Genomic DNA, 19,231 nt, shown 5'->3' with positions numbered 1-19,231 from the left:
TTAAACACACTACCTGCGCAAAGGGAGCCACCATTAACAGCTTGTGCTATCACAGCTTCAGTGCCCTACAGTTCAGGATCTCTTATGTGTGCAGATGCAGATGAGAAAATGACATATAAACCTTTTGCGTTTGTCCTTCTTGATAGACATTTACACATCTCCAGAACTCTCCCGTTGTGCTAAGCGCCGGATGCTGTGTGGCAAATGGATTGCGAGTCTGATCCGAGCGAAGGGGACAGCTGGCTGATGCCCTTAAGCTTCTGCCTGAGAATAACTGAGGACGGCTGCCATTGTGGAGCAATAAATCTATACACTCAGCCAGCGGTTCAGCCCAGATAGATGGCTCTCATAAAGATCGCAGATCCTCAAATATAGATCGGGGGAGAGGATTAGCGTTGATCAAACAAACATTTCCCCACTTAGACTCACTCAGAGTTCAAGGCCTTTGCTTGCATTTCATTTAAGAGATCTCAAGCAATATGAGAGAAATCTAGATCTATTGATGGTCATTTCATCTCATCTGGTTAGTGAAATGGAGGAAAGGTAAAATATGTAGAAAATAAATTAACAGCCCAGCTGCCATTGAGAATGAGAATGAGAATGAATGATTTTACATGTATGTATAACTTTGTCCATAATGAAATATAGCAGAATATTTCTGGTATATTTTCTTATATACTGTAATATTATTATAAAATGTTACATTTCTTCAAGGTAACCCATGGGAATGATTTGTCAAATAATCCTATGGTTCTCACAATCAGCACATACCTAGCATTTAATGTTCAGACTTTTGTTCAGACGTTGTGTTTTATTAATGACTTTCTTCATAAGATATTTAGCAGAAAACAAACAGCCATCTGGGTGACTTCAACATTTTGAAAAGTGTGGAGGCTGATGTTTAAATAAGATTACAGCATTGAGAAATATTTCTAGGGGAGAAAGATATTCTCATGGCCAAAATTTTCTGTACTGTATGTTTTCATAAAGATGCAGCTATAGAAGCTGATACTCTTTGATTTATAGACTTTACTGACATAAATGACTTACTATCTTAATTGCGTCCCACCAGACTTTCCATGATATGCATTCCAGTGTGTGACGTGTGGTCCAAGGTACAGTACCACTCATTATGACAGCTGTCATTTCAAAGAATCTACTGATGATTTGATGACCATGTTCTGAATGATGAAATCTCATCGAAAGATGAAAGAGCAATAACAACCACATTACCTTTATGTGTGTGTGTGTGTGTGTGTGTGTGTGTGTGTGTGTGTGTGTGTGTGTGTCTGTGTGTGTGTGTGTGCAAGAAACTTTAAGGAAGAGGTGAAAACACATGAGAAAGATCTCACCAAAGAACTTTCCCTCTGTCGCACGCACACTGTTTGTTTATCCAGCGGCTTTGCAAATAACAATGTCCACAGACAAGGTAGAATATGTTGCATGATTTATGAAAGTACGATGTATTGCGACATCAAATGCAAGTCAAATTTGTAGTTTCTTATTAGTGATGTAGTACCCGAGTCCGGTCTCGGACTCGAGTCCGGTCTCGAGACCAATTTCTGCTTTCTCGGTCTCGTCTCGGACTCGTTCCTTCAAAGACTCGGTCTTGACTCGGTCTCGGACCACAGTGGGAGGAGAAGGACTCGTAATTTCAGACCGAGTCCTCGAGACCAACGCATTTTTTATGTTCATATAAAAAAACAGACAACACATAACAACATTAATAATAAAATGCAATGTTGACCGGCATTATTTGAAAATGACATCCCATGGTGCAAAGGCAAAGATACTGCCGTCAGAGCCGGTTATTTATCTCTATGGCTCTGCTGCCGGTGAGTGTCTGTAGGTCAGCATAGTCCATATTAAGACGTTAAGACTGCTCCTCTAAACAATTCCCAATCTAGCTTAGTCTGTAGGCCTAACTGTTGATTATTAACTGGGGTGATATTAAATTCTGAATATTAAAACTGAATTTTTTTTATGGTCTTGGTCTCGACTCGGTCTCGACTCCTAAAGGACTCGGTCTCGACTCGGACTTGCTTCTTCAAAGACTCGGTCTTGACTCGGACTCGACTGTATTTGAAAACCAACAGACTCGGTCTCGACTCGGTCTCGACCCTTCAAAGACTCGGTCTTGACTCGGACTCGGCATAGGCGGTCTCGTCCCCATCACTATTTCTTATGTCTCATTTCATCGAACTACAGATCCGCTACCCGATCTGACAAACTTACATAGTGCGGTTATAACCGATAGAGGGCTGCGAAGCGAATACAGAAGTGCCGTTCACCCTGTTACAAGTTGATGAACCACTGAAACGATTTTGGAAACATTATTTTAAGGTACAAAAAACTCTTTTGTGTTGCTTTAAGAAAGAGGTGAAAACACAAAAACACATGAGATACAGTAAGACAAGAGTGAGAGTGAAAACAGAAGGAAAGAAGGGGCTAGGAGATGAAACGAGATGAGATGAGAAATGTGGAAAAGGGTGAACGAGTGCAATAAATTAAAGCGCGGAAGAGCAGACACAATTTTAATAACCATCTTTTTTATAGGCCGCTCCTGCAACTCCACTCCCGTCTCTTTCATTTTCTAATGCCAGGCCCATGTCAAGGACATGCTCTGCTCTTTAAAGTTCATCGAAAAGCCATTTCACAATTCAGGATTATGAATTAGCTCTGTCTGAGGCCTGGGTCATTAGTTTACTGGCATCTTCCTGAGTATATTGTACATGCTTATGAATTTGGCATGAGAGAGCCTCAAAATTAACAGCAATTACATGCATGTATGCTGTTGATATCTGCATCTTATACCATTCATTACACTGTACATCTATACATCTGAACTGATGGGATTTTAATTGCTTGTGGAAGATCACAGCCGACGTCACTGATATTTACCATTTGACAGGCTGTCTGACTAGGATGAGCGTAGATTCAAACAAGACTGCTCTTAAGATGTGCACAGCCAAGTAACTACTCCACTGTGGCCATGACCGTCTGATCAGGCAAAGAATGACACTTTCTCCATCCATATACTGCAAGTACTCCACAATAAAGGACATAACCAACATTTAACCTCCAGCTAAACAAGCAACCCTTACAACAATATTATAACATACATCCCAGGTTTAAGAGTAGCAAGTGTCTACTTCTTAAAATTGCTCGCACAAACTCAAATGTGGGACTCAAGGTCTATTCCAGCAGAGTGTATTCATCATCTAAATCCATAGCAATATAAGTTTGCATGTTCTTTGTGACAACACAAGGAAGCAAACAACAACATATTGAGCTTCTGTGGCTATTTGATTTTCATAATGTTGAAAGTACACTGTTTAGAGACCTCAATGCCAACAACTTCATCATGAGTGCAAAGAGAAATATATAATTAGGTGAACTACAGGTCAAATGAGGAATGTCAGCTACAACAGCATTAGTTCTGTTCAGGCCTACCTCACTTCACTAAACCTGCAATTAACAGTAATCAGTCCAGTCTTCAGTGATGTTCTGTCACTCAACCACATAATCATCTGTAGGTGCGAAGGCAAGATAATGATACAGCCTGCAAGAGCAGACTTTCTGTGTAGGTTATACTGTAACTGCAACACAATATACAGAGAATGAAACAGTGATTGAAACAGGTTTAGAAACAACAAATAAAAAGCCATTTCGGAGCCCTATACAGCATGTCAACTGCCTCAGTGTTTCACATTTCATCAAAGCTAATGAGTTAGCCTGCATTCAGGCAGTTAACGCTGACTTACAGTAGGTCTGTTCATACGTGCCAATGCATAGTTGTGTTGCTGTAACATTAACATGGAACATTACTGTTATATAACGACTGCTTAATAACTCATTTGGGGATGTTCCTCCTAGCGGAAGAAGAAAGCAGAGGATAAGATAAAGATGCTCAAGTGATTGCCATGGGATGAGCGGTAAAGAAAAGATATGTCTAGAAGTGTAGGTTGTGTGGATAACTAACAGTCTTTGACGATGCTTAAGACCACCCTTGAGAAAATGTACTTTTCTCATCTGAACACAGGGATTGCATCAGAAAATAAACTGATTGCATGAGATTTTGTGACCATCCCACAGTAAACATTTAATTAAGCAACATTTTGCAAATAAATATGAGCATCATAACAATTAAAAAATTGTAGCCTGTTTAAGTGAGTCAAATGCTCACTATAAATGTTGATTAAATAATCTGATTTGCAGAGCCATGTGATCTAGTTCATGACTATGTAGGTTCACATTTCTTACAAAGAGAAGACAATGCATCATCATGTAACAGCTACAGAATAACCAGACGGTTCTCTGAAATATGGATATAGAGTAACTTTCCACATCTAGTACAGCTTCAGAACTTTAGCTGAGCATATGGGCATAAAGGCCATATCATGAGTCACTGTCGAGCTTGCTAAGGTCTCTGGAAAGAGGAAGCAAAACAGGCATATTGTAAATGTCTCCACCTCAACTGCTAGAGCACATGCTAAACAAGAGAGGCTCCAAATGGGTCCATCTTCCACCAGATATAGGAAATCAATCAGCTAATTTTGGCAGCGTATACAAAGTACGTCATAGCAGAGCCATACAATACCATTAAGATGTTCTCTTAAAGAAAAGCATGTGAAAAGCATTAAGAATGCTCAAACCTGCAGTATGCATAGTGCACCACCATGAGAGAACAGGCATAGCATCCAGTGAACGAGACACAGCATGGCCCCAGCATACTGTTGAGCTCGTTCTCAGGCACAACAGGCCCAGCACTTGAATGGAACTTGGGTTGATTAATGACTAGTGGTCTAATCATGGCCCCCAGCCCAACCTTAATTAAAAAACAAAGTTCTCTTTCCATTATTCCCGATGAGCTGAACGACGATAACGCCCTTCCTCCGACTGATGTCTCTACCCGTACTCCATTGACAAATGTGTCTCTCTGTGAATTAACGAGACAAATGCTGTACCTATCCCACCCAAACGTTTCAGGAGAACTCAACGATTAACCTAACATGCAGTATATCGGAACTGTCTCTATATCTCTGTAGGTACTAGAGATATAGTATGTCATTCCAATACATTATAGGAAGTGTAGGTATTTCACACATTGTGCCCATTGTAGGTGCAGTACAAGCCCAAAACTAAATATATTCATGAGTGTTTTATTTTTTTCATTTTGTAACACACACACACAACATTTTTACCTTCTCAGGTCGTCATCAGGTTCTCAGAACACACACAAAGGCAATAAACTTTGAAATTTGGAAATGAGGAAAAGAGGAAAGCCCTTGCTTGGCAAACACATACCGGTAATCACTTTTGAATAACACTACATTAAACTGAATAGAGTAACAATGTAAATATCAGTGTCCGCTACCTGGAACAACATGAATAGAGTAACAATGTAAATATCAGTGTCCGCTACCTGGAACAACATGAATAGAGTAACAATGTAAATATCAGTGTCCCCTACCTGAAACAATATGCAAGAATGAAGGCTCTTCTAGGATAAGTGACATTATTAGTTGTAACATGCAGCATGGGTCTTAGTTTAATCCCCTAAAATGTTCATTTAAAAGCAGATACAGCAGACTTAGAGGCAATATCATACCATAAGTCACCTAGTTTCAAAGATGTACAGTGCTTTCAACTGGGTGATCATTATAGCAGGTGGGGCAATGGTAAATCCTCCATCCTCTTAAGTAAATACACCTGCTTAATCCAGTGCCCCAGAGGAGCTAAAGCAAATGTTTCCTGGCCTTAAACACTGGCCTGAAGAACAATGTTTCCTGGCCTGAAGTCTAAAATTAGCTTATGACATTACAATCCCAGAGTTCCAATAATTCCTCATATCCACCCAGGCAGTATTGGATTTGTTGCTGTTCTAATGTCAAACGCCATTTTACACTTATAGTCATACAATTCTACATGTAAGGGCCAACTGAATGCATGGTGTATTATATAATGTCTTAAATGAAGCAAATTGTGTCCTGGTTTAAGCAGTTTTAGAGTATCCAAGTGTGCTGGCAAGAAATTATGCTTAACTGTGCCTATTTTTGGAGTCTTGCACTCATATGTAGAATCACTTAGCATTTTTGTAGTGGTAGCGCAGTGATAATGTCCCTACCACAAACAGGGTCAGTAACCACAAGGACCCAGGTTCGAGTCTGACCTGAGGTAATTTCCCAAAACCACACATTTCCAGTCATCTCCTCACTGTCCTGTCGAATAATGGCTAAAAATGGGACAGGCCTTGCATGGGGACAGAGGAGGATAGCTGTCATTGCTTTGTACACAACCAATGGCTGCCCTGATGGAGTTAGTATTAAACGATGTGGACATGGACGTATGGACAGCTTTTAAATTGAGTAAACACTGCTCTTAAAAACCTTTGTTTACAAAAACAATGTATTTTCTGCACTTCTGAAAGGAGTTTGTAATTTCACCAGTGGTTGCGTCCCTTGAAAATTGAGAGTGAATAGTGTCCAGATTCTCAATTGAGAATTGATTTTGGTGTCAGACCCAAGAGGTAGAGTAGGGTTGTGTGCCTTGTATTTCTTGTTCTACTCCCCTTGTGCTTCTTCTTATACCCCCCACCACAAATTCTCTTCTCAGATCTGCACAAATAGCATAGTAGGTAAGATTACCTACTTATTTTGATATTAAAAAGGTGAGTCTGCTAAAAAAGTGAAGAGATGGCATCTATGACATTAGCAAGAGAGGAAAAAGTGGTCTTACCTGCATGTCCATCACCTGTTGAGAGCAAAAGAGCATACAGTTATTTACAGTTAGCGAAATGAGGCTTCCATAGAATTAGCTTACACAGAAACAAACAAATAAAGTCATACGTCCTTCATAATGTGGATGCTCTAATACTAAAGCTGCAAATCTACACGCACACTAAAAACACCAAGCTGTTTGAAATCCTAATATGATCTTTTGAACTTGTGACCTTGAGTCTTTTGTGAACTCTATAGTGCAGATAATGATGTTGAGAATTTTTTTTTTCCCCATTGTGCCATAATTACATAATAACCAAAGGTATTTTGTTTGGTATTTTTCAGGGACAAAAACAACTTATTATTCCTTTCAACATACAAAGTATGACTGCAACATAAGACTATTATTAAGGCCATTAGCAAAAGATGAGATATTGACACTGACTCTTCAACATGGGGGAAGCCGGTCTGCTAGACACATGGGCCCAGGCTTGAGTCCAGCCTGAGGTCATTTTCCAAACCCCCTCCCCATCTCCCACCTGTCCATTCTTTACGCACTTATCCATAAAGGCGGGAAAAGCCCAAAAATAAACAAACAAAAGAAAGCTTCAAGTGATTTGCCTTGATTTGAGATGAAGTACACCTTAGAGTGATGAACTTCTACAAGAGACTCTTTACTTATCATCTTTTATCAGTACTGAGAATGTTATAGTATGCAATGATTCCACATGTACCGATAACGCAATATAACACAACCTCATATGTATTTTTGTTGTTATACCACAGTTCCATTCTACCCATTCTTAGATGTTCAGACAGTGAACCAAATATTTTCTTCAGAAAGTTTATTTCCCATTCTGTTAAGAAAAAGTGCCAACTGTGGTCTAAATGTGACCAGAACAAAAATATATGTGTAAAACTTCCTTCTTAATATTTCACAGAATGTAAACCAGTCTATTTCAGATTAAAGTTATATGAAGTTCTAAAGTTGACCAGATGCATAGTATTCTCAGGATTTCATTCTGCGGAGGAAGGCTATTGTATTGTTTGCAGCCATAAATACAGCATGTAATGGTATATCATGTGCTGCCTTGGGGCAGTGTCAAGGACTGGAACAGAAATGAAGAAGGATCAGAATGCACCACTGTGAGTGCTCTCGTGAGGAGAAATCTTTCATCATTTTAAACATGCTTTAAATACAAAATAATGGAATAACGGACAGATATGCTTTATTTTCCAAAGAATTATACCAAATGTGCTGCACTTTGTCTTTGTCCTGTGGAGATCATACAATATAAGTGCTATTGCTTTTACAATTGATTTTCAAACAGTGCAGTGGAACAGCTTCCCTAGCTATAGAGACACAGGCATATAATCGGGAGGGTATCCATAACTACGGACACAATGCCCAAGAGACAGCATTGTATACAACAAAACACCAACAAGAGGCAATTAGGCGTCTGAACTTTAGCCAAGCACCGCTTCAGAAAGTAAAGTCCTACCCAGTTTGTTCCAACAATTCACTAAACCAGCTGATTTTAATTAGCACAACTCTTCAACAGAGATCTTCTGAAAAGGGGGATTCCAATATTTGAGTGAAAAAGTACAACGGCAACGGCAAGGTTTCTGGACTGATCAGCGAACAAAGCTGTCTTTTAAAGCATGGGATATGTGGATAAGTACCTATTTTGTGAGAACAGTTGAGAGTTAATTAGACAATTAGACAATTAGAGTTCAAATAGACTTTTACCATTATAGTAAATTATAACGGCACCTGCCGTATATAAGATATAAATTAAAAAAAATAATTGTTTTGTAACAGTTCAGCAACACACGTGAATGAGAATCGTTTATGCTAAGCTATACATGGGAAAATGTTTGGTGATGTCTGTGATGTTGGAGAACTGATATGATTGGCTTAAAGTGATAGATAAAGCTAAAGCTAGTTAGTCATTATGTTGTTAGCAATGGGAAAACTGCTTAAGATAGCTACCCCCCCCCCCCCACAAAAACATGTCTTCAGAGAGTTACATCAGCTAATTAGAGAAATCACTTATATTAAGGGCACAGGTACAAGCAATAGGATTGATCAAAAAACTGTTATGCTCTCCAACAGCGTGGGACTGTAGTTCCAGTCCCTCTTGGCCAGGGTGATATTACCAGTCTATATGATATTTATGAGAAAACCCAGTTCTCCATACTCTTCAAAATGTAATGGGTACATTCAGGGAGTTGCATTTAAGTTGAACAAATAGGTAATTGAAAAGGATGCATAGCCTACATGAGAATAGAAATGAAAAAAAAAAAAAAACATAAAAATAAATGGCAAAAAACTATTAAGCCGAGAAAATTAACGTCCACTGCTTCACATTGGAACATTGGAGTAAGAGGATGCACTTGGTATTTCTAGAAAACACACACACACACACTCACACACACACACACACACACACACACACACACACACACACACACACACACACACACACACACACACACACACACACACACACACACAATCTGAGGAAGATTAGATGCTGTTCAGCTGTTCATATTCTGTGTGGCCTACAATTGATAATCATTGTTATACATTCATAGCACTGCTGTACATTCAGTGCTATTTACCAGACTTACACACAAACACAAACACAAATCCAAACACACAAACTTTAAAATCTGTTAACGACTTGTTGTAATTTGTCTTTAGTAAGTGACTATGACATGGAAAAAAACTGAGTCATAATCTGTGAATCTGTGAATCATTCACTAGGTTGAATCACCACCTGTAACTGTACAGCACATGGCCATTGAAAAAATGATAATTTCAAGGTCTAAGGTGGAGGCAATAAAATGAGCATAATATTAACATATAATAACTGTTCATATAATAATGAAATGGAATGTTAATTATGTGATGGTTTTATCATAGTATTAATTGTAAAGCAGTGGAAGTCATTTTAAGCTTTGGTCATTAAAAAAATACATATAAATATTACATTAGTGTTACAGTCCACATAGTATAGTCATTAGTCTTGCTATAACATGCTTGGATTGGATTCAAATAGTGTGTCAATATAATTCCTTGGCTAACTGTCTGTTGTGATTACTGCATGCCATCAGAAACTATTTGCATACATTCAATCATGTATGGTAATGAAATGGTGATTGTGCAAATTAATAGTTTGTTGCTTATATAGCCGGGTGTGTAGTGGGCGGCTGTGATGGATGGGTGAATGTCACAATGCTGTATTATTAGCATCTGAGATGAAAATGTTCTACAAGAAAAACATATGATCCCATAATCATAACTGAAAAACAGTGTCTACCATTTCATCTATTTTGACACGTGAGAACATGTTTTATATGGAAGTATATAGTGTCAAATGCTGTCCTACATTGATTAATGATGAAAGATAAGTCAAACACGTGAGTATGTGATGAACAATGATTATGAATGACCAACATGAAAAGATGGATGCTTAAAGGGACTGGTAGAAAGGTTTTACAATTATGTCCATGGTAAATTCAGCTTCTTAACATTCTTATAAATCCCAGTCTTTCAACTGATTGTGATCCAGGGACCACCATTCTGACTAAGGACGCAACCTGAGGACCACCACTGAATAGAAATAGTCATTCCCACAAACCACTGGTTGACAATAACTGGTTAAAAATAAATGAACTATTTAACTGTTTCTATTGCTTTTGTTTATGTAAAGCACATTGAATGACCTCTGTATATGAAAAGCACATGTAAATAAACTTGACTTGACTTGGCTACTGCAATGTAACAACATGGGCAATAGGTTAACACTACACATAGACAAATGCATTAGGCCTACTGTGTTGCTCTGGGTAGAACATGAATATTTAATATATTTATCTCAATGGCTGGATGTATTCATATAACATCTGGCAAGATCATCTCAGCCTAATAAATAGATTAATAAGTAAACCATTTATGTGTGGCATCTTTTAAAATCATTTTTTGCCTATCTTCTGTCTAGGCCAACACATTAGATATCTCATATAATTTTCTCCTGCTGATAGAAAAGCCAAATATTATGAAGTATGAATTATGAATCGCAGAGACTCTTCTGACACCTCATGATCACTGATATCAAGCTGAATTATCTCCTCTCCTTCATCACAAGACTTTCGATTCTCATTTGGAGGTCATTAGGCAAGTGGAGGCAAAACAGAATGGCTTTTGAATTGTTCTGATGAACGGCACCAAATGTTACAGAACTGTCATGCTGTATTTTAAATGTTTAGCGATATGATATCGATGAGAATATACCAATTATTGATGCTACGTTGCATTAGAACAGTAAGAATCTGTAACATGGACCCTAACACAAATCTGTAAGACCCTGCAAAGACCCGCAAGCAAAAAAAAAAAATAATAATCCAATTTTGACGCGTGTTTACTACAAACAGAACCACGAAAACCAGTCATTTACAGTACCTGTATGGTAATAGTGAAGCCTACATTGTTATCTGCCCTGCGCTGCAAGGCAGGCTGACCAAAACCAATGGAGACAATAGGATCATAAGAGCTTTACCTTCGGCAGAGGCTGCAGAGATCAAGGCTGCGGATCCGGGTGCTGGCCAGTGCACAGGACAGGGGTGACGCAGACATGGGGGAGCACACAAGAAGCAGGGAATGAAGGGAACCAAACAGAAAGAGGACGAGAAGACAGACGGAAGACAGGTGGAGAAGAGGGAGCAGATGAACGACATCTCATTGTGTAAGAAAGGGTTGGAATAATTGGGTTATGCAAAGGGGGTTTAGGCAAAAAGAAATGAAAAAAAAAAAAAAAACAAACAAACAAACAAAAGAACAAAACAAAGGAAAAGAAAAAAACAAACAAACCAGGCCCCATACCTCGGCTCTGTAACTTCAGGTGCGCCAGACCTTGAGGGAAAGAACAGAAAAAAGGAAAGGAAAAAACAGGGTCACAAGAAAGGCACGGGAAGAAACGAAAGCATTGTCACAACGTTTGGCTGAGGTTTGTGACAGACATCCTGAGGCAGACACGGATGCCAAATTCAACTCAAAATACGGAAGGGAACTGAAAAAAACACACACCTCTTGAGTGAGAGGACGAGGGGGGAAGGAAAAAAAGCATTTTGGCTGGCACAAGCCCCACAGGCACTTGCTCACACTAATGCTTTTTTTTCCTAATGGAACACACACACATATAGATATATAGGTTTGACAGGCAGCTCTCTGAGGCTCCTTATTGGCCTCACTGCAGCTCAGCCAGTGTCACCAGCAGCAGAGGACCCTATGCAGGATGCGAGCTACAGGACTGATTGGCAACTAAATGGGTCTTCAAAGACACCAAGCACACAGTAGATTATTTTCAAGCTGTATGGTATATATTTAGTCCTCTCAATGTACCATATGCTGCAATTTTATTTTCGTCTGCGATAGAATACCGGGGGGAAAAAATCAGGAGGAATGTTGGTAGCACAACACTCACAGCACAAATCAGGCACATTCTACTCAGCCAAAATACCTATAACAAAAGTGATCTACCTTTATCAACCTCATTACACAACCTCACATTAAACAAACTCATTACACATATCAAAACATTGCCATACAATATACACATAGAATGTGTACTAATTCATGTAACGAGTATAAACTGATATTCCAGAAAGTGAGGCAGACCTAACGTAAACAAGCCTCTGCCATGACCTAGATGAGCAGAGAGACACTGAATAAACAAACAGACTGGCTGTAAGCACTGAGCAGAAGCCCATTTGAAGCCAGAGGAGAAAGCCAAGCTCCAAGAACTAACCTTCAGCTAATCAGGAACATACAGTACAGAATCGCACATCGTTAAGAGAACAACTTTAAGCAAAGCAAAATTATTTTTTCACTTTAAGCAGCATTGCAGAATTTCGGTCTTAAACTAGTGAGCGAACTACCTAAAAGGCATGCAAAAATTTACTAGCACCACAAACAGCCAAGTTGGCACTGATTGCAGCCTGCTGGTATTCTGAAATGGGGCCTTTTGGCAAAACGGCTGCCAAAGACTTGGCAATGTCTGTGAATACTTTTCTTACATTTTTATGGGGTGCTCCATCCGAGATCACAGACTTACACAGAGCACAGCCTGGATGGCCATGAACAGCAAATGTGCTTATCTGCCCATGACCATATACATACCAACAAGGTCATTTTGCATATGTTATCAAACTTAGCTGTGAATAAAAACATACCTCAAAAAGGTTATCTTGGTGTTTATTTTACAAAACTCCAGATGTAACTGGCATTTAGTTTTTCACTGGCACTAAAAAAATTAAGGTAACAAGAGATTTAGGGACCAATTAGCACTAGGTAATGGGTAATGAGCATAAGTGTTCACACATTAGCCTACAACCAAGTCAAACAGTTCTGTCATGTGAATTTACTTCTTAGTTCTCAACTGCAGTGGCAACCATGCTTAAATCAAAACTGGTTTCTCTCTCGATGTTATGCTCTTGATATAAAGTCTACATTACCAAAGCGCTGGCACCAAATATCGATATTTTTACAAAAATATTAAATTCATTCATATTCAATTAATATTCTAAACGGACTCATCTGACATTTTGACTTATCAGTCACTACTTAATGTGTACTTGTGGTGGCGCATATCAAATTAATGAGGGTAATCCTCTACACTGTCAATTTCTTTTTATACTTTTTTAAGCGGTACCAAGCTAAAACTCTACTTTGTACACTGTTTCAATTCAGTTGTGAAATGAAGTGAAAAAATGCATAATTCCAACTTTTGCCTTTTCTTTGACTTCATTTAGACAGATTTCGTGATCTATAGTAATCATTTGCAATCTATTGACTATTGCAGAATCGTGATGTTATCATTGCATCGGGATATTATTGTTATCGTGGGCAAAGTATCATGGCAATATCAATATGTGAGTTAGTCTGTGATTCCCACCCCTACATGATAGTATCCAATTACGGTACTGGCAGTGTCGATCAGAAAAATAAAGGTGATTAGGTCAAACAAGGTTCCAGAGGACAATGTAGTTCCTTCAAAAACAGTGTCAGGTTGTTGCTATGTTTGTTGGCAATGAAGATCAGACCATGAACATAATCTGTTTTTTCTAAAATGGCAGGCATTCTATTTGTGACAGTCTTCTAAATGTGAGATTCTTGGCCATTTCACAATGTGCAAACCTGACTGAGCATGGTCACCATTCTAAAATGAAACAAGGTGTCTGTTTTGTGCGACTATAATTATCAGCTAAAATTACTGTTTTTATACTACCATGCCTCTGAGTGAAACTGGACAGTGAAACTAGCACAGATGTCAGTGTCTCTTCCAAAAAACAATCACTCCATTTCCCACAAATTGAGCTGCCTCACAAAGTATCTGATTATTCCAAGTGGACCATGAATTCCCTATACACACAAACATCACACAGAACATTGATTCGGTAACATCAATGCAAAACACACACACGCATTTACATGAACTTCATAGATATACTGAAAGGAAATAGAATTTCATCAGCATGCCTGAAATGCCATCGGGTGGCAAACAATCACCGCATTAAACAGACCAAGGTTGGTGAAAATCCTCATTACACATGCATTTGATTTGGGTAAACAGTGAGCAAGGAGATGGCACCAGCCAGACTCGATCGTCATCGTCTCTCTCCCCTATCAGTGTGATTCCTTGAAAATTATGGAGCCACTTTTAATGCACTGAAAATAATGAGTTCTATTAGAGAGATAGCAAAACACTTGGGAAGGAAGTGGCCCAACCCATAGCAAATCATGGCTCTATGACTTTGCCACAAAGACACTGGGAAAACTAAGGAAAGTCTCAGTTAGATCTTTCTCTGAATATACAAACTTTTTGTGCAGGTAGAATAGAGCAGATTACGGTATTGATCTGGGCTGATCCAACATACAGCTGGTTATTTAGGCAGTAATATACAAGACGCAGTGATATATCACAAACAAAGATGACTATCTTGGCAATCTGCTGTGTTTACATTCTATGATATTTTTCTATGGTATTTTCACAATATATCAAACGCCTCAAATCTTTACTTACTGGTATCACATTCAGTTTGGATAGTGCATTTTGCATAATCCAATTCTATATCAGATCAGATTTAATGTAAAATAGAATAATGGGTTTGGAATGGAAACGGGCTCGCTTGCCTTGGAGTAGAACTAATAGCTGAAGGATTTGGATAGGAAGCATTGGCATAGATGGAACTGGAGAAGTGGGGATACAGTATATCATACAGAGCAGTGGGAATATATAATATATTTTAGAATAAGGGCCTTGATCAAAATAGACCCACTTTGGCATTGTAGGGAAAACATTTTAACTGATTCTCATCATATGCTAGGCTACCACAACAAAAACAAATACATTTATAGATATCTAAATTGAACAGAAACAACAGAATATTATATTTTCCATATTTATGATGGGGGAAATTTTCTGCGTGTGACTATGTCCATGTAGGACAGTGCTCCTTCTCTCTCACTCTGGTTCTCAGCGAGATCAAAGGTTCATCGGGTTATCAGGTGCTACCTTTTCTTATCGCCACAGCTGCTATGTCAAATTTGCTTTTAATCTGTATTAGACTATGGTGGAGGTGATGTCACTTTACAGATAATCTTTACAGCCACAAGGTCATCACAACACTAGTAGACTCTCATGTCACTGTAAGGCAAATTCAGCGCAGACGGAACCAAGATTTATAGGTCTGGGATTTATTTTCTGGGAAGATGTACAGTAGTACACAATTTATGAGGTTTTCACACTTTTAGAGATAAAGGCATGTATAAGTTATAGGGGCTTCCTCTTATAGGGGGTACTTTGCTTTTATGGTTTTATTAAAGTCAAGGGTGTTAAAGCCCAGCTCTCTCCTTCAGGAAACTAATCAGAGCCAGCAGTTTCAGGCTCCTGTCCTGATCCAAGAACAGGGTGTGATTGCATCCAGAAGCCTCAACATCAAGAACCGGCCACTAGTACAACACCATCATCATCATCATCATCATCATTATCAAAACAAGGCGTCTCAAATCTCAACATTAAACACCCTGTTTGCCCACAAATATGTACATAAAGTGTGAGGTCTGACGCTAGGGCTGCAAAACAAGGTAATAGTTGTGGTAACAATACTGTCTTGTGCTCAGCTGGCTCATCTGAAGGTCTAAAACAAGTAGCCGACTGTAATAATAAAGCATTCATTCATTCCCAGTTCCATACAGAAATTGCAGTGCAATTTAGACCGATGCTGAGGACCCCCTCCTTATCCACGACAAACAAATAACACACATAATAAGACACAATGCCAACCAGTGCCACCAACAATGTCATGTGTTTTCTTCACAAACACTAGCAGATGAAAGGCTGGACTTCTACTCCAGAGGACTGTCTGACGTCTGACGTCCTGCTGCGGACGTCTGAGTTAAAATGCTGCAGCCGGGCTGTGTTGGCATAGCAACTGGCTCGGGTGTCTCCCCTAGCGTGACGTTTCCTCTACAGCAAGCCCCCCCCCCTCCCCTCCCCTCCCTCCTCTATTGCACCCCCACCGCCATGTTCTCCTCACTCACTCGATCATGTGCCTCTCTCTGCTATGCAGCTCTACATGAATATTTGATAAAATAATTGTCTTCATAAGTGGTTTTTAATGGGAAGAATATATCAGTATATATACTGCATAAGAGACATATGCTGGGATTTTTCAGCAAAGCTACTGTAAGGGAAAGACCAGTCATATTCCTCAGCAACTGACCCCTTTTAATTTGTCCTTTACACCACGCCAGGAAAAAGGGCACAAACAGGAATTTGGTTAAAGGATGATTAGCATATGATGATTAGCATAGCTTAAATGCAGCAGCACAGTGCAGAAAGCCTATTGCGCCACACGCATGCATGGTCTTTGAAATAAATAAGCAGTCAAAACCTATTAATGACAAACACTGCAGCTGAGACTCAGTGTCTTGACAGACTTAATAGTGACAGATGACATTTCTGTGTTGAATACAATTAATACTGTGTATACAAATATATATCATCAAATACATTAGATCACCATAGATAGCAATGCAAATTACTAAAAAGTACATATACATACTGTATACATGCCAAATACCATTAACATACACATAAACAAATAAATATTATAGAGCCACATACAGCATAATACTGTATATCAAGCACATAATCAACAGAGCATAGAAATAAAAATGTATATAGTCCAATATTTTGTCACAGAAATACATACATATAGAAATACACATATTTCATATTAGCAAACTCCAGCATTGTTAGATAATATAAAGACTTTATTTACTAAGTCTGTCATTCAAAGCTGAAACTGAATTGGACAGGACAATAGAATCAGTCCATGCACTTTTCACCAAGCTCCTTGGCTCGCTTATATTTTTAATACATACATTCAGTAGTGGAATCACCCTGCTTTCAACCTGCAGCTGGACGATGAAACGAATCGTCTACCCTAAATTCATTGCCCTGTCAGGGAGCCAGTTGAACGAGGCTGAGCTTAGCCCACCATTGTCCTTATCTGACAATACATTGGAGGGATCCTGCATGAAACAGCCTGGTAATAAATGCAGCACTAAGAGCAAGAAAGCCTTTATGTGTCAGCCAGCAGTGCGGAGCCTACAGCCAGTGATAGAGCGCCATGCCACCAGAGCACCGGCCGCATTGATTTTCTCATTCATACACCATATACGGCTCATACTGATTGCAAACCAAAGCAAACATCCCAGAGATGGAGCTTTGGCCAGCGTGCCGAACGTGGCCACCCTGCTGCACGCATGCTACTGCATTAAGCAGGATGGAGATGCGCTCGCTGTGATTGGACGTCAGCAGGGGCTTTCCACACACCGATATTTCCAGCTGAAATTCATTTCTGATGTTATGAGATTAATCTGAAGATGTGAAATTCAACAACTGGGCTATGGTCTTGGAGTAGTTTTGTGCATTTGACTTCGCTTCATGTTATATACACTGTATGTTTATATTATCTCTCCGTTACCTCATGATTTTTTTTGTCAAAACACAAGTCTCAAATACATCTAAATATTTTTATAGGCCAGACATATTTTGTCAGCATGATGATTTGCGGTGAAGTTAAAAACTAAAACCTTTATCATACCGAGCCACTTATTCTTCAAGCTCGCTTGTGGCTACCTCTAAATAATGCAGCTTGACTGGGAAACTCATCTTATGAGCACCAATGCCTATGAATAGCAGCCCAAGCCGACTCTGGCAGCACAGTGCATTGCAGCACTACACAGCCGACCTGGGACTTCATTAAAATGCTGAGTAGGGTTGTCCACACCCTGACTCGGAGTCCCTTTGAAACTGCTGAAGGAGATCCTTTTGAACCGAGATTACGCCAAGGTCAGCGGTAGGGGTGAGTGTGTGTGTGTGTGTGTGTGTGGGGGGGGGGTAGACAGGGAGATGGTAGGGGGCAGATAGGGCGTCTGCTGATGACTGGCTGTAAGACTGACGGGCTTAAGGGGGGATCATTCCCGGGGTGATACAGGGCACAGATGATCTTCATATTCCCAAAAGGACGGCCCTCTCTGCTGCAATGCACTGTGCAGGCTTCAACATTTCACTCCCTCAGAATGTGAAACGACCTGCATTTACCATGGGGATCCAGCCAGCACACTGTGCTCAGCATGAGACAGGCATTAATGTTGAAGTCAGCAAAATAAGGAGATTTTCCACCGAGGCTGGGACACTGCTATATGAAAACAGATATCCAGCACTTTACATTACATTACATTACATTACATTTGGCTGACACATTTTTAACCAAAGCGACTAACAACATGGTAACAGTTAAGTTTTAAAGCAATAATTTCAACAATTTTAGGACAATTTAAAAACGGTAGAGTACAGTACAGTAATAATAAGTGCATCAGTGAGTGCTGTTTTTAAACAGTTGAGTGTCAGTTCAAGACGACTGGTAAGTGCTAGCACTTATAAGGAGCCTGTTAGCTAGCCCTCTGCAACGCATGCTTACTTTTCAGGATCAGAGTGCAGTATTTGTGACGTCTGCAAGGCCATATTTGTAATGTCCGTAATGTAATGTTGTGCTTCATAATTTGAAGAACACACAGGTCGCCTACATGAGAAAGAACAGATTGCCGTTGCATATGTATCAGCGAGCGACTGTAGGAGCGACTCATTAGGTGAGACGTCCGTCCTAACGTCCTTGCCTGCTCCCACTCTCAGCAAAGTTTTGTTCTTGAGTCAGCCTTACAGCCTGGTGTGACCCTTAACAAATTCACAGAACAATAGCTGTGAGCCTGGTAATACAAATGGCCCCTTGAATCATGCAGTGTGTCACGACAATAACAAATAATGCACCTCCTGAGCTCGGTACAGTCAGACACAGATGCACTGTGCATCCCTGCAGCAGTCAGGCCCAATTTTATCATTCAAGTGCTTATATGAGCTAGTACATACTGTAAGTAT

At 39.5% G+C, this 19,231-nt stretch overlaps 1 protein-coding gene across 12 annotated transcripts in view; it reads right to left on the bottom strand.

Moving 5' to 3' along the window:
* Positions 1–19,231, bottom strand: part of nrxn2a (neurexin 2a) — a 207,242-nt gene that overhangs the window by 136,873 nt on the left and 51,138 nt on the right. For 9 of the 12 annotated variants that reach the window (XM_042092085.1, XM_042092094.1, XM_042092095.1 and 6 more), the window contains 3 exons: positions 11,608–11,637; positions 11,285–11,326; positions 6,739–6,753 (listed from right to left, as the gene is read on the bottom strand). In XM_042092085.1, the coding sequence (XP_041948019.1) occupies positions 6,739–6,753; positions 11,285–11,326; positions 11,608–11,637 (87 nt within the window). The remainder of the gene's footprint in view (positions 1–6,738; positions 6,754–11,284; positions 11,327–11,607; positions 11,638–19,231) is intronic. The other 3 variants (XM_042092091.1, XM_042092093.1, XM_042092089.1) reach the window with 2 other exon arrangements.

Source organism: Alosa sapidissima, chromosome 5, assembly GCF_018492685.1.
Source record: "Alosa sapidissima isolate fAloSap1 chromosome 5, fAloSap1.pri, whole genome shotgun sequence".
Lineage (NCBI taxonomy): Eukaryota > Metazoa > Chordata > Actinopteri > Clupeiformes > Clupeidae > Alosa > Alosa sapidissima.
Note: the sequence above shows the minus strand (reverse complement) of the source record. Positions and strands in the feature narration are given on the sequence as shown.